This window comes from Chlorocebus sabaeus, chromosome 5, assembly GCF_047675955.1.
Source record: "Chlorocebus sabaeus isolate Y175 chromosome 5, mChlSab1.0.hap1, whole genome shotgun sequence".
NCBI lineage: Eukaryota > Metazoa > Chordata > Mammalia > Primates > Cercopithecidae > Chlorocebus > Chlorocebus sabaeus.
Genome location: NC_132908.1, coordinates 74,755,126 through 74,771,101, shown reverse-complemented (window position 1 = coordinate 74,771,101; position 15,976 = coordinate 74,755,126). Strand labels below are relative to the sequence as shown.

The 15,976-nt window shown below is 47.9% G+C and overlaps 1 protein-coding gene across 5 annotated transcripts in view; it reads right to left on the bottom strand.

Moving 5' to 3' along the window:
• The window catches only part of WWOX (WW domain containing oxidoreductase), a 1,120,883-nt gene extending 1,106,898 nt beyond the window's left edge, over positions 1–13,985 (bottom strand). The window contains exons 1-4 of one of the 5 annotated variants that reach the window (XM_073015592.1): positions 13,565–13,985; positions 5,307–5,371; positions 3,963–4,020; positions 4–182 (exon numbers count right to left, since the gene is read on the bottom strand). In XM_073015592.1, the coding sequence (XP_072871693.1) occupies positions 4–182; positions 3,963–4,020; positions 5,307–5,371; positions 13,565–13,671 (409 nt within the window). In that variant the 5' untranslated portion in view covers positions 13,672–13,985. The remainder of the gene's footprint in view (positions 1–3; positions 183–3,962; positions 4,021–5,306; positions 5,372–13,564) is intronic. The other 4 variants (XM_038007945.2, XM_073015591.1, XM_073015593.1 and 1 more) reach the window with 4 other exon arrangements.
• Positions 13,986–15,976: the final 1,991 nt, after the last annotated feature.

The window sequence follows — 15,976 nt, the reverse complement described above, 5'->3', positions numbered from 1 at the left end:
TACCTATTCCTGAATTAGCTCCAGTGACCACAACCACTTTGCCAGTGAAATCCCGGCCCTGGAGAATTTCCATGGCAGTGGTGCTGCCGTCGTATCTCTGCTGGGTGGTTGGCTTTGTTGGATTATCATCCACAGTAAACGCCAGTCTTGGGTCCACGTAGGTGGTTCTTTTGTTGATATGGCTGCCCAGAAAATGAGCAAGCAGTGAACCCACAGCAACGAACATAGGCATTTATAAATATAACACAATCTTACACTTTAGGCAAACCCCAGTTTTCATAGCCCAAAACGCTTATTCCTTAAACCTGAAAAGAACTGGGGCCCACTGAATCTAACTTCCGGCCTCCAGAAGGATCACATTTCTGCCAAAAAAGATAGTCATCAAATCCTTTCCTTCAGAACTGCCTAGAACATATGCTGTAACATACAATAACTATTGCCATGTATCCTTAGATCTCAAAAAAGGCTTCTTGAGAAGGCTTTGGGTTTTTATCTAATTCATGTAAATGTAGCTGTTAAGATCTGCCAGCCACTCTTTTCAGTAGATTTCAATTAAATCTCTTAGCCCTGTGCAAGGGCCTAAAGATGTAGAGAAGTAGAAAACTCAAAATGGAAGTCTTAGTTGTAAATACGAAACCTGCCGACTAATAAAATTCTAACGATTTTCATTTGAAGCCTCTGCACTCATACCTTCTACGAGCACTCATTTTGATTTGGAACTGATTTAAATCTTGTAGAAACGGTATTAAAATATACTGGAGGCTGGGCACAGTGGCTCACACCTGTAATCTCAGCAATTTGGGAGGCCAAGGCAAGAGGATCACTTGAGCCCAGGAGTTCAAGACCAGCCTAGGCAACATAGTGAGACCTCGTCTCTACAAAAACTAAACAAAATTTCGAGTGTGATAGCACATGCCTGTAGTCCCAACTACTCGGGAGGCTGAGGTGGGAGGATGATCACGTGAGCCCTTGTTTACTCCTCCAAATCTGGCCCACTGCTTGTTTTTGTAAATAAAGTTTTATTGGAACACAACAATGGCCATCACTGGTATATTGTGTATAGCTGCTTTAGCACTACAAAGGCAAAGTTGAATCACTGCAACAGAAACCCTATGGCCTCCAAATCCTAAAACATATTATCTAGCCCTTTACTGACAAAGTAGACAGCCCCTGCTCTAGCAGGGTGGCTCTCAAGCTAGGGAGCATCAGAATCCCCTGAAGGACTCATTAGAGCGCAGACTGCCAGCCCCACCCTGGTGCTGGTTCAGTAGTTCTGGGGTGGGCGCCCAGGAAGGTACACTTTTAATGAATTCCCAGGTGATATTAATGCTGCTGGTCCAGGAACCATGCCTGAGAACTGCTGCTCTTGGTTGATTAATACCCATTTCAGGGAGTAACTTTCCAAGCATGAATGCAAAGGCACACAGTGCACAGGAGAAAACTGATTTGACTACATAATTTAAGAAATTTGGCCAGGTGTGGTGGCTCATGCCTGTAATCCCAATGCTTTGGGGAGTCAAAGCAGGAGGATCACTGGAGGCCAGAAGTTCGAGACCAGCCTAGGCAATATACTGAGCCTCAGTCTCTACAAAAAAAGGTATTTAAAAATTAGTTGGGCACGGTGGTATGGGCCTGTAGTCCCAGCTCCTCAGGAGGCTGAGGCAGGAGGCTCACTTGAGTCCAGGAGGTTGAGGCTGCAGCAAGCTGTTACTGTGTCACTGTACGTCAGCCCTGGATAACATAGCAAGACCCAGTTTGCAAAAAACAAAAACAAAACACACACACACACACACACACACACAAGAAAACTTGGGAAAAAAAAGTTTCCAACATGTAACCAATGCGTTGATATCCTCAATTAATTGAGGGGAAAAAAACTTTCACAAGTTAGGGAAAAAGCCTTTTAACAAATCATAGGCACTGCTACCTATCCAACTGTTAGACAGCCTTGTCCTGGGGCTGCCTATGGTGGCCTGAGAGACTTCTCTCAAGCAAGCCTTGGCCCATTTGCTCTCAATATTAGTTGTGCACCAAAAGTTCACCAGGTTTGCTCAAAAAACACATACGTCATTTGAACTTGTTACTGTAACTACATTATTTAGCAAGCTATTATTACACGAACTGATAACATGGGAGGTGAAAAATAAGTGTCACTGATTATCTATGAAAATGTGGTTCAAGGCGCGGTGGCTCAAGCCTGTAATCCCAGCACTTTGGGAGGCCGAGACGGGCGGATCACGAGGTCAGGAGATCAAGACCATCCTGGCTAACACGGTGAAACCCCGTCTCTACTAAAAATACAAAAAAATAAGCCGGGCGAGGTGGCGGGTGCCTGTAGTCCCAGCTGCTCGGGAGGCTGAGGCAGGAGAATTGCGCGAACCTGGGAGGCGGAGCTTGCAGTGAGCAGAGATCCGGCCACTGCACTCCAGCCTGAGCGACAGAGCGAGACTCCGTCTCAAAAAAAAAAAAACAAAAAAAGAAAAAAAAAAAAAAAGAAAATGTGATTGAATGCTTTGGAGAGCCTCAAAGACAAGCAGCTAAAAAAAAAGTTTTGGTTCAAACAACTACAGTGAAAATGCTAGAAAAAAACCATAAAACTCCCAAATGATGTAGCAATCAGATTCTTTGAAAATACTGTGTGTGCTCAACCCTAAGGTGAAAGTAGAAATTGTAGATGTTATGTTACAGGTGTGCTTGGGGAAGGAAGACAACACTGGATCCTTGCAGCGGACTCAAACTCAAAGAGCAGGGCTGGCCCGACCCCTAAACGTTGGTGTACTTGAATCAAAACACTAAAACATTTATGTTGCATTCATAACTTAAAAACAAAAAAAATCCTGCTTAAATCAACTTCTATTAACCAACCAATCCTAATCCTGTCAAAGACTACTCAAGCTTCTATTTAAATGTCAGCAGTCGTGAAACATTCACTCCCCTCTTAACTACAGTGGGCAAGAATACAGTCCCTGGAGCAGGTGCTGAGCTCAAAGCCTGGCTGTGCTACTTCTTTACTGTAGAATCCTTACCAAGTCACTTACCCCCTCAAGTCTGTGTCACTGGCAGTAAGCTAGGGATAATAACAACACCTATGCCTCAGGGCACTGTGGGGATCGAATGACCTAATGCTACAGACACAGGATGATTAGAATCAGGCCTGGCTCATGCTGTATGTTGGACAGGCGGTTACTATTGCTGCGTGATGCTGGAATTTATCCTGAAGACAGAAACGGAGAGGTGAAAAAGTCTTACAGATAAGGATGTTCACTCAACACATTATTTATAATTATAGGTTCTCAATAATAGGAATTTAGCATCAATGTCCAATAGGCAATTTGATAAATTATAGTATATCTGTACAAAATAATAACTCCAGAGCTGCTAAATAGCATCTTTTTGAAAAACAGATAAGGATACAAGAAAATGCTCACAATACATTATGTGGAAAAAGCAGGTTACTAAACAGCCCACACAGTGCCTTCTTTTTTTTGAGATGGAGTCTCATCCTGTCACCCAGGCTGGAGCGCAGTGGCACAATCTCAGCTCACTGCAACCTCTGCCTCCCAGGTTCAAGTAATTCTCCTGCCTCACCCTCCCAAGTAGGTGGAACTACAGGCGTGTGCCACCACATCCAGCTAATTTTTGTATTTTTAGTAGAGATGGGGTTTCACCATGTTGGCCAGAATGGTCTCGATCTCTTGACCTTGTGATCCACCTGCTTCCCAAAATGCTGGGATTACAGGCATAAGCTACCGTACCTGGCCTCCTTATCTTTTTTTAAGGATGCATGTGCATGGAAAATAGAAGAACAAATCCATAGATGATAAAGTAGTTACTTCTGCTAAGATTACAGATCCATACTATTATACTTTGTATTTTTCTACAGTTATTGTGTATTACTTTTATAATTAAAAATTCCTATTAAAAAGCAAACAGCTGGGAGTGGTTTATTTGTAGATACTTACTCAACAAAGAACACTTGTCCGTTCTCATCAGTTTCTTGTTCCCATCCATATGGCAAATCTGAAACACAAGAAAGACAGGTCTACAGGTGCCAGGGAAAGTAAAGACTGTTCCCAGGTGAGCAAGGGGAGGAGCCCTCCAGGCCCCGCCCCCAAGCCTGTCCCTCCCAGCCAACAGCTGTCACATCAACTGGCTTTGGTCACATGTTCCAATTGTGGCAGCTGCAGAAGGCCCCTGATCCCACCTGGGCTCCACATTTTTGCCTCTTGCTTTGAAGAAAACCTATTTTATGCCTGATCACTCTATAAACCTTACTGGTTGCACCAATCAATGGGAATTCTCCCTTGAATGAGCTCACAGAACATATCTACATGCAGGGCAGGCACGCTGATTTGTGATGCCTCGTATGATATTAGAGGGCACTGCCATTTTTTCTCATGTGTACACGTTGACGCTTCAACTGGACCCTAAACCTCTTAAAGGCAGGAACCTTCTCATACTTTTTTTTGAGATGGGGTCTCACACTATGTTGTCCAGGCTCATCTCAAATTCCCAGGCACAAGTGATCCTCCCATCTATGCCTCCGAAACTGCTGGGATCATAGGCACAAGTCACCTCACCTGGCCCCTTCTTATATTTCTATTCCATGGATCACACACTAGCTCAGAATCACCTAGAAGTCATGGTAATCTTTACGAAATTCCCAAATACTTACATATTTAATTCCCTAGTATAGCCAAGAACAAATTTATAAACACTGTAACTATAGGAAAACATCATACACTGTGAATCAAAGGCCTCAATTATTTTGATTGTGTTTTCTGCTGTTGTTTTTGCTATTTTTCAGACAGCATCTCACTCTGTCACCGAGGCTGGAGCGCAGTGGTATGATCTTGGCTCAATGAAACCTCCGCCTCCTGGGTTTGAGACCATCCTGTTCCTCAGCCTCCGAAGTAGCTGGAATTACAGGCGCGCGCCACCATGCCCAGCTAATTTTTGTATTTTTAGAAGAGATGCGGTTTCAACATATTGGCCAGGCTGGTCTCAAACTCCTGACCTCAGGTGATCCACCCGCCTCAGCCTCCCAAAGTGCTGGGATTACAGGCATGAGCCATCATGTCCGGCCATTTTGGTACTTTAAGACCAGTAAGAAATCATCCTCACTCCACCCTACGATCTCATCTTCTTCTTCTGCCAAATCCCATAAGCTCCTCAGAGTGGGAGTCCAGTTCTCTACCAAAGAGCCCTCCCAAAAACACACCATAACCTGTCACCTCTCTGCTGGTGACATTTTCCCCATCTACTTAATGCTTCAAACCAAGATCCTTTGACAACAACATACAAACCTCCTGCCACCCGTTTTCTTTTTCCAGTTTTTGGATGTTCCCACTGAGTCTTCTCCTCGGTGTGACTGTTAAAAACAAACAAAAAAAAAATCCACAGTAATAAATAAAAATTAACTCTTCTAAAGAGTAATCAATTGTATTAAACTTTTTTCTCTCCCACATAATACTCTCTCTTAAGAGTAGTAAAAACAGACATTCAGGGAAGGCATGGGCAGAATATAAATGTCACTGTTTACATCAGGTCAAATTCCTCATGTTAGAAGCAGCAGCAGCCCTGTAGAAATTTCCCAACAGCCTGTCTTTAGAAGCCAGATATAAGGAGGAAGTGAGGGAAGAAAAAGAAAGAGGACTGCGACCCCAGCCACAGGGTCAACTTTAGGAGGCTTGCTGAATCACTCAAAGTATCTAGAGGCAGTTGGGCGTGGTGGCTCACGCCGTAATTTCAGCACTTTGGGAGCCCTAGCGGAGCAGATCACGAGGTCAGGAGATCGAGACCATCCTGGCCAACATGGTGAAACCCCGTCTCCACCAAAAATACAAAAATTAGGTGGGCACGGTGGCACACACCCGTAGTCCCAGCTACTTGGGAGGATGAGGCAGTCGAATCGCTTGAACTAGGGAGGCAGAGGTTGCAGTAAGCCTAGATCACACTGCTGCACTCCAGCCTGGCGACAGAGAGAGACTCTGTCTCAAAAAAATAAATAAATAAATAAATCTAGAGGCATTTTGCTCTGTATTTGTTTTAGTTTTATTCCAGGATGTAGTGACAAAATTCATAATATCTAATGTATATAATCTCTTAAAATGTTTACTTATCTATTTGTATTTCTTTTTAAAGAATCTAGGTCTCACTATGTTGCCCAGGCTGGACTGGAACTCCTGGACTCAAGTGACCCTCCTATTTCAGCCTCTTCAGTGGCTGGGACTAGAAGCCACTTGTCCAGCTAAAATGTTTACTCTTTCCGCAGATGTAACTTCAAAGTGTTTCATTAAGCACTGGTTCCTAACTGGTCCCAAGAGGTAGTTAAGAGATGGAGTAAGACAGCCCCATAAGTCACATAACTGTGTGCTGTGCACCTCTGGCCAAGCGACCCCGTCCCTTAATCTCCATTCCCTCACCCGCAAAATAGAAATAATCCTAGCACTCATCTTGAGGGCTGCTATATAAGAATATTGTATATCCAGGGTTTCACATAGCACCTGGCATACAAAAAGCTCTGGGAAATGTAAGCTGTTACTGTGAACAAATCAGTTACATAAACTAGTCTGATTTTTGCGTCAAACTTAACATTTCATCTCAGACCACCACCCAAAGTTATAATTAAAATAGGAGGAAAATAACTAGAAACACGTGTCACCAGGTAAGAAGGAATCCAGGAAAACATACAAGTACTTCATCAGGGAAAAAGCCAGGTGCTACAAGAGGCATTCAAAGGGTAGGCTGGGTTCCCTAAAAGTTTATCTACTCAAGCCAACACAGACAGTTTTATTTTTAAATCAGCAACATCTAGGTGATAGGACATGAACATTCTTTCCCTGTCAATTACTTTAAAGAAAATAAATACAGAGGGTATGAATTTTCTAAAAAGATTCTACAACTTGCAGGCAAGGTCTTTTTATGCACTGCTGGCTTCTGGTCTGTCTTGACAAAGTCTTGGCAGCTGGGTCTCTGTCACGGTGCAGGAATGCCTCACTGAGCACGCTGAAGACTGAGCAACCCGTGCTAGCCGAGTCCAGGCAGTGTCCTCAGCGCTACTGCCACCTCACAGAGCTGCTGAGAAGGCGAGACACGCGACACCTGTGACAGTGCTTGGAGAACCATTAAATCCTTGTACCAGCTACGGTATCAGTAGCAAAGACAAACTCCTACTTTGTACATCAACCACCATCCCATAGCACTTGCAAAAAAGGCAGCTCTATGGCCAGGCGCGGTGACTCACGCCTGCAATCCCAGCACTTTGGGAGGGTAAGGCAGGCAGATCACCTGAGGTCGAGAGTCCACGACCAGGATGACCAACATGGAGAAACCCTGTCTCTATTAAAAATACAAAATTAGCCGGGTGTGGTGGCGCATGCCTGTCATCTCAGCTACTCGGTATGCTGAGGCAGGAGACTCACTTGAACTCGGCAGGCGGAGGCTGCGGTGAGCTGAGACCGCACCACTGCACTACAGCCTGGGCAACAAGAGAAAACTCCATCTCAAAATAAAAAGCAGCTCTGACTCTCTGGTAAGGATTGCCCACTCTCCGCTGGCACAGACGGAATACTGGCATACCAACTCCTGCTTCTCCTTCAAAAGGGACGGGAACAGCAATCAGATACACCAAGCATTGGCAACAACGCGAAACCTTCCTGCCCCTTGCAAAGCTGTCTCACGCTTCTTCAAGAAAGTTAAGAGACGGAGTTGCATTTCCCTTGCCTGCCATTAAAAGCAGTCTTCATCTCATAGGCACACATCAAACGCGCTTGAAGCCCGGCTCCAAAAAACTCTACCCTGAAGAATCGACAAAGTGGCTGGGCGCGGTGGCTCACGCCTGTAATCCCAGCACTGTGGGAGGGCGAGGCGGACGGATCACTTGAGCCTAGGATTTCAAGACAGCCTGGTCAACACGGCAACAGCCCATCTCTACTAAAAATACAAAAATTAGACAGACATGGTAGCACATGCCTGTAATCGCAGCTACTTGAGTGGCTGAGGCATGAGAATTTCCTGAACCTGGGAGGTGGAGGTTGCAATGAGCCAAAATCACAGCACTGCAGTCCAGCCTGGGTGAAAAAGCAAGACTCAACCTTAAAAAAAAAAAAAAATCCATGAAATGACCCGTAACAGTGGAAGCTGAGCCTTGACAGTACACAGGCTGGCACAGAAAGAGCCTCCCAGCCCTTAGTAGGTGAAGCTGGGCCCTCAGACATGTAGCTTCATGCCTGGCCCACAGCAGGTGTGCAAACGTAAACACACAGAATGAATACCTTCCAAAGGAGCTAGAATATTTATTTATTTATTCAGAAAGACGTTTAGAAAACAAAACAAACTCTGTCAACCTATGTTCTTGACTTTCACAGAACATGCCTAAACCAGGGTTTCTCATCTTCACTGCTGGTGACACTTGAGGCTGAATCATTCCTTTTTTTTTTTTTTTTTTTTTTTGAGACACGGTCTCACTCTGTCACCCAGGCTGAAGTACAGTGGTGCAATCTCAATTCACTGCAACCTCTGCCTCCCAAGTTCAAGCAATTCTCCTGCCTCAGCCTGAGTAGCTAGGATTTCAGGCACCTGCCACCATGCCCGGATAATTTTTGTATTTTTAGCAGAGATGGGGTTTCACCATGTTGGCCAGGCAGGTCTCGAACTCCTGACCTCAACTGATCCACCTGCCTCAGCGTCCCAAAGTGCTGGGATTCCAGGCATGAGCCACTGCACCCGGATCACATCATTCTCTGTTGTGGGGTTGTCTTGGGCACCACTGGCCTCTGCCCATCAGATACCAATACCCCAGTCCCATAGCTGTGGCAACAGAAAGCGTCTCCACACATTGCCAACCGTCCCCTGCAGAACACAACCATCCCTGGGGAAGAACCCAGAACCAGCTGAAACGGAGACAGTCATTTGGTTGTGAAGATTCTGGAGCCTGACTGCCCGTTTTCTGGGTCTCCAATATGCCAGCCACTCTGCCCTTGAAGTCATTTAATCCCATGCCTCAGTTTCCTCAACAGTTTAGATGGGGACAATAACAGCACCTATTTCTTGGGGTTATAGAGTTAACACAGGAAGAACTAAGAACTGTACCTTTCAGCAGAAGACTTATTTTTCATAAATATAAAAATTAATTAAAAGGTGTTCTTTTTAATTATAACCTTAAATGACTTTTTAATGAAGAGAAAATTAGAACACATGTCCCCTAAGTGTTCTCCTATTCTCCTTTAAATAAAAGCCAATTTTGATTTTTTATTTTTTCAGTAAGCTTGCCATTTAAAGAGATAATTAATACTAATCTAAACTTAAACCAAAGGATTCAAAATTAAGTGAACATCATATTACATGAATACCACACTTCCACGTATGGGGTGTTTTCTGTTATTATTATTTTTTTTTTAGACAGGGTCTCATTCTGTGGCCCAGGCTGGAGTACAGTGACACAACCACAGCCCACGGCAGCCTCGAGCTTCTGGGCTCAAGCAATCCTCCCACCTTGGCCTCCCACCATGTCCCGCCTACAGGGTGTGTGTCTGTGTTCTGAACACAGTGTACGTTAACAGGGAGATCTAGAGTTGACGGTGAGGACAGCCAGCCCTGTGGACGCAGGAGACATGGAGGCCTCTGACTGCCAAAAGGCCTGAGCTTCATAAGGAGGACAGGGAAGGGCAAACAAGGACAGCTCTGACACTGAGACCTTGTCCCTCCCTCCCCATCTCCCACGAAGGGGCTGCTCTGAGACTGTCAGGGGATGGGGTGGAAGAAGGGCCCACCAGCACTCTCAGGTCTCCGGTCTCCCCCGACCCCGTCCCTGGGAGCCCAGCCTGGTGGGCTCTGGAGCCCTAAGACGGGTGTGCCTTTGAGACATACAAGTGAACCATGGGGCAGGTGGGAAAGCAGGAGAGGCCAACAGCAGCCACACAAGACCAGGTTCCACCAGACCCCGAGGTCTCAGTGGGAGCTACAGCCTCTCTCCCTGGCCGTGGCCCTGCTACACGAGGGGAAACAATATGGAAAAGAAATGACTCACAGAGCAGCCTCCTAGAAAGCACATCCGCAAAGTCCCCCCAACCCCAAGAGAAAAACCAGTGTCACCTCCAGAGTCAGGAATGAAAAGGGGTTGGAACAAGCGCAAAAATGTAAAAAGAAAAGGGCCAGGATGCTCACAGATCAGGAGAGAGCAAGGGAAGGTGGGGCTGGGACGGATCAGAGGCATCCTAACCCAACACCCAAAGAACTTCAGCCTTTCAGCCCTGACACCCAGAGAACTGAGGGCTGGCGGGGATGGACAGAAGGTCCAGAGAGATGAGTCCTCCAGCTGGGAGCCAGCCAAGCCCTGGCATCTCAGCTGGTGTAAACAATAACTAGCTAATGCATGCGGGGCCGAATGCCTAGGTGATGGGTTGACAGATGCAGCAAGCCACCAAGGCACATGTTTACTTATGTAACAAACCTGCACATCCTGCACATGTATCCCGGAATTTTTAATTAAATTAAAAAAAAAAAAAATAGAGTCCGAGAGGCCAGCTTGAGACCTAAGACAGTAGTCGGGGGGCTGGAGGAAGGGCTTTTGGAAACCACATATACACCCGAGCGCCCTGGCCGTGGGACACACAGGCAGAAAGCAGATGGGAGAAAGGCCAAGCAGCAGGAAGGCAGGCACAGGAGGCACGCAGGGCGAGCGGGAGCAAGGGAGCCCCAGGGCCCTGGCGCCAGGATCCAGGGCATGCCTGCAGGGAAGCAGAAGCACCTCTGTGGCTGAGTGGCAAAGGAGGAGACGCCCCACAGAGCCAGAGACAGAGGTGGCCTTAGGAAGCCGGAAGGGGGTCATGTGCATCTCTGTACTCTGAGGCCCAGTGCACCGCCCACCCACCCATAGAAGCCCGCAGCTGACCTTCCTGAGATGATTCATTTACTCATCCCACAGGGGTTCATCTTCCAGCTTCTGAGTGCCAAGCACCGGGGACGCGCAGATGAACAAGCCGCCCTCAAGATGTCTGCAACCCGGGCAAGGGAGACAGGGCCAACGAGGAGGAGTACACAGCCAAGGTTGAGCACAAAGAAGCAGAGAAACAAGGTGACCAGTACAAGGTTGAGGGGACACCCACAGTCAGGAAGCTTACATGTCTCTTGGACAGTGACATGTAAGCTCGGCTCTGAAGGATGAGAAGGAGCCCTTCCCGACAGACGTACAAGTGAGAGGGACAGTAAGTGTCCGCTCAGGAGCTTGCCTAGACCCTGCAAAGGCTAATGCAGCTCTGTTGCTGCTGGAAAACGCCCTTTAATTCCCAAGAGCCAGAAATTCTTCCTGACATCACAAGCCGAATGCCACTCTCTGGCTCTACCAACAGAGCCCAAGCTTCTCCACGAGGCACAGAACTCCTTGAACTGGGTCCTCCCTTCCCTACTTTAACCTTCACATTCCTGGACCCTCACAAAGATCAGAGGCCCCTGGACAGGCCATGCAGGGGCCTCTCCTCTCACTGTTCCCTCTACCTGGACTGCCCTCCTGCCCCACCCACTTCTACTTGCGCTCAAAACACCACTCTGGGCTTGGTACAGAGCCTCAGGCCTGTGATTCCAGAGCAGCAGGAGGGAGGCTGGCTTGAGTTCAGGAGTTCAAACCAGCCTGGGCAACATGGTGAGACCCCATTTCCACAAAACGTGTAATAATTAACTGGGTGTGGAGGCACACACCTGTGGTCCCAGGTACCCAAGAGGCTGAGGCGGGACGATCGCTTAAGCCCAGGAAGTCAAGGTTACTGTGAGTGTGCCACTATATTCCCTCACGTTCCCCCCCAATACCTACACACACCTCATGCCAGACACGCTGCTTCCCAGTACACACACTGCGTGGGGACGCTCCTACACATGTCACTGTGCCCTAATAAGACTGGGTCCTAAGGATGACAACTGGCTTTTATTTGCCTTGATATAACCAGTGCCAGCAAAAGGCCTGGCACATAATACCTCTGTGTGTCTTGAATGAACTCATCAGAACCTTGTTTTTCTTCTACCTTGCCACCAAAGGCAGCAGTGGTTCACAACCTTGCATAGATTAGAATCACCTGGGAGAGAAGATTTTTACAACCTACCAAGGGAGAGGGAGAGGCCAAACCAACTAAATCAGAAACTCTGGGCTGGCGCAGTGGCTCCTGTCCGTAATCACAACACTTTGGGAGGCCGAGGTGGACGGATCACTTGAGGCCAGGAGTTGGAGACCAGCCTGGCCAACAGGGCGAAATGAGCCAGGCGTGGTGGTGGGCGCCTGTATTCCCAGCTACTTGGGAGGCTGAGACACGAGAATCGCTTGAACTCGGCATTCAGAGGTTGCAGTGAGCCGGGATCGCACCACTGCACTCCAGTCTGGGTGTGGAGCGAGACTCTGTCTTTAAAAAAAAAAAAAAAAAACGAAAAACAAACAAAAAAACCCTCTGGAAGTGGGGCCCAGAAAAAGCCACTTACAAAAAGTTTCCCAGGTGCTGAAAATCAGATTTACATCCATGTTTCTCAAAACCAGGTGATATTCCACCTCACCCGGAAAGCTTAAAAAACAGACTCCCAAAGTTGAGAGTCTGCTGCAATAGGTTCTCTACGGAGACCCAAAACGTGTATTTAGGACATTCCCTAGGTGATTCTAAGGTGCTGATATAAGACGCACTGTCGTATCTGAAGAGTAATCAGGAAAGACAGTTAAGGAACAGAGAGTACCTACTGTGAGCACAGTGCCTGAACTGACCCTCACATCAACCCATTTGACAGGTGAGAAGACCGAGATTAAACGTTCTTTCAATGGTCCAAGGTCACACAGTTAAAGATGAAGGCTTTGCTGTGATTTCCAAAACTTTCCCACGGAACGATAGTGAGGCTATCTAGGACTTCTGCTAAAAAAAAAAAATACTCCTGGCTGGGCGCAGTGGCTCACGCCTGTAATCTCAACAATTCTGGAGGCTGAAGCAGGTGGATTGCCTGAGCCCAGCAGTTCGAGACCAGGCTGGGCAACATGGTGCGACCCTGGTCTCTACAAATACTTAAATAAACAGTCGGGCATGGTAGTGCACGCCTGTAGTCCCAGCCACTCAGAAGGCTGAGATGAGAGGATTGCCTGAACCCGGTAGGTAGAGGCTGCAGTGGACTATGATGGCACCACTGCACTCCAGCCTGGGTGACTGAGCAATACCGGTCTGGAGAAAACAAAACAAAACTCCTAGCCCTGCAACCCAGAGCCTGCAGGAGGGAGCTGAGCACGTGTACTTTTTAAAATGTCTTTATTTTTGGCGGGGATGAGGCCGCTTTGCTCTCGCCGCGCCGCGCAGTGCTGCATCCTGAACAGCAGAGGGCGCGCCGGGAAGCCGCCAGGTGACCCCCGCTGGACCCAGGGCCCACCAAGGGGGCCAGCCCCTCCTGGCAACCCTGGACCCTTGAAACCCTGAAGCTCCTTAACAGTCACTTCCACTTTGCACCGCACTCGCTGCGCTGGAGTGCGCGCCCGCCCCGCGCTGGTGGCGTCCGAGGGCATTGCAGGGTCCCAGGTGCGTCCGCGGCCCCACTGCGGCCCCCTTACTTGGCGTAGTAAACCCAGCCGTCCTTGGTGGTTCTCTCCTCCCAGCCCGGGGGCAGCTCGTCCTCACTGTCCGTGTCGTCCAGGCCCGCGTAGCGCAGCGCTGCCATGGCTGACTGTGGAGGCACCTGGCCCCCTAGTCAACCGCTGCCGGGTCTCCTTGCCCAGGAACTCACTCCCGCTCCAAAAGAGACCAGCGCGCGTCGGGGCCCGACCGCTCACGCCTGCGCACTGCGCCCTCCAGGGGCCGCTCCGCCGACCACGAAGCTGAAATCCAGTCTCCGCAACATCGCGACTGCCGGCGTCAAAGGGGCGGGGCCGGGAGAGGAAGGCGGTGAAAGCGCCTAAGAGATCGCGCTGCCGCCGGGCTAGACAGCAAAACCGGAGAGTGCTCCGAGGCGCTGGAGATGGAGCGGAGCCTTGTCCGCGTACCCGCCGCAGGGAAGGGGCGTGCGCATCCAGTTTCGGTCCAGGACTCCGCCCGTTGCTGGGCTACCCGTAATCACTTCCGCGTTGTTCTGGCCAATCCTGCAGGAGCTTGGCAATTGGATATGGGAAATGTAGTCCAGGCGACGCCTGACTGCAAAGCGGCGCACAGGGTGTCCTGGGTTTCTGTTTCTCCTCGCCTTGGGGGCTCGTGAAAGTCCATGATCAGAAACTTTCCAGGACTTGCCAGCATTCGTGCTGATTCACAAACTTTGTTTTGCATATGAACACAATGTTAAAATATAACCTGGAAAACTTAAAAGTGCTGATTCCTGATTTCCTGTTTTAGAGAAGGTTCTTCCAGCCAAAACAGGGTGCTGTTGATAATAGAAACTGACGTTTACGGAGCACTTAATATAGGGTCCAGGCCAGAAATGCACAGACGTCTCATGTACCTGACAACTTTGTGTAGTGGGCACAACTCAGAAAGAGTAGCTAGGCCGGGCTCAGTGGCTCATGCCTGTAATCCAAACACTTTAGGAGGCTGAGGCAGGAGGATCACTTGAGGCCAGGAGTTTGAGAACAGCCTGGGCAACATAGCAAGACCTCCGTGTCTACTAAAAAAAATTATTTTTTTAGTTTGCTGGGCGTGGTGGGTGCACACCTGTAGTCCCAGCTACTCAGTGAGGCTGAGGGGGGAGGATCACGTGAGCTCAGGAAGTCGAGGCTGCAATAAGCTATGATCGGGTCACTGCACTCCAGCATGGGCAACAGAGAGAGCTGCTGTCTTTAAAAAACTGCCTCACCTTTAGAGAATTTCCTTTAGTAAGTCTGGAATGGGTCCAGAATCTGCAGAGAGAAAGAAAGAGAGAAAGAGAGGGAGGGAGGGAGGGAAGAGAGGGAGGGAGAGGAGGAGGGAGGGAGGGAAAGAAGGAAGGAAGGAAGGAAGGAAGGAAGGAAGGAAGGAAGGAAGGAAGGAAGGAAGGAAGGAAGGAAGGAAGGAAGGAAGGAAAGAGAGAGAAAGAGAGAAGGAGGGAAGGAGAGGAAGGAAGGAAGGAAGGAAGGAAGGAAGGAAGGAGAGGAAGGAAGGAAGGAAGGAAGGAAGGAAGGAAGGAAGGAAGGAAGGAAGGAAGGAAGGAGTAGCAGCTAACTGCCTGAGGAGACACAGGAAGAGAGGAGAGCCGGGGGATTCCTGGCAGTTGAGATCCCGTCACTCCACTACAGTTATTGACTCATCTGTGTAGTCCCGACTAAACTGACAAAGCACACCCAGGACTTCTTCCTATTGTCAGCACTTGGTAAATGCTTCAACCTACAAATTTGTTAAATGAACGAATGAATGATGTGATTTCTTAGGTTTGGTTCTTTGTGAATCAATCTAATTAAAAACAAAATCCCATATGTACAAAGTAGACTCAAGTCCTCTTGGACCACCAAGAGGTATCCTATAAATGTTCTGTATCCAAAACCTCAAGCAGATTTTCAGCTTGTGCCTAAGGAGTTTTCCAGAACATTCCCTGTTTGGCGTATGCTCCCCAGCCCCCTGTTACAAGGAAATCTACTGACCATGATTTATCAGGCCTAAGTCCCAGAGAATGCAAGCCTCCATGAGAGTAATTACATATATTTGATTCTGCTGAGAGAGCAAAAAAATAAAATTGAAAATAAGGAATTTTAAAAGTATATCTGTTAATGGGCAGTGTGTGGCAACTGCTTTCTGTCTTCATGTTCTCAAATGGGTGATTGCTTAGGATTCCTGCTCTATGTACTCTTTAGCAGAGACACTTGCCTTTCTGTACTTGACCAACCAAAAACAAGCTTAACAAAGCACTGTTTAGTTTCAACAGGCCTGCTGTCTCATCTTAAACCTATCATAAGATTTTTTTCCAAATCCACCTGTGTTTAAATCTGCTACCATTGGATTGGACGTGGTGGCTCACAACTGTAATCCCAGCACTTTGGGAGGCCAAGGCAGGAGAATTGCTTGAG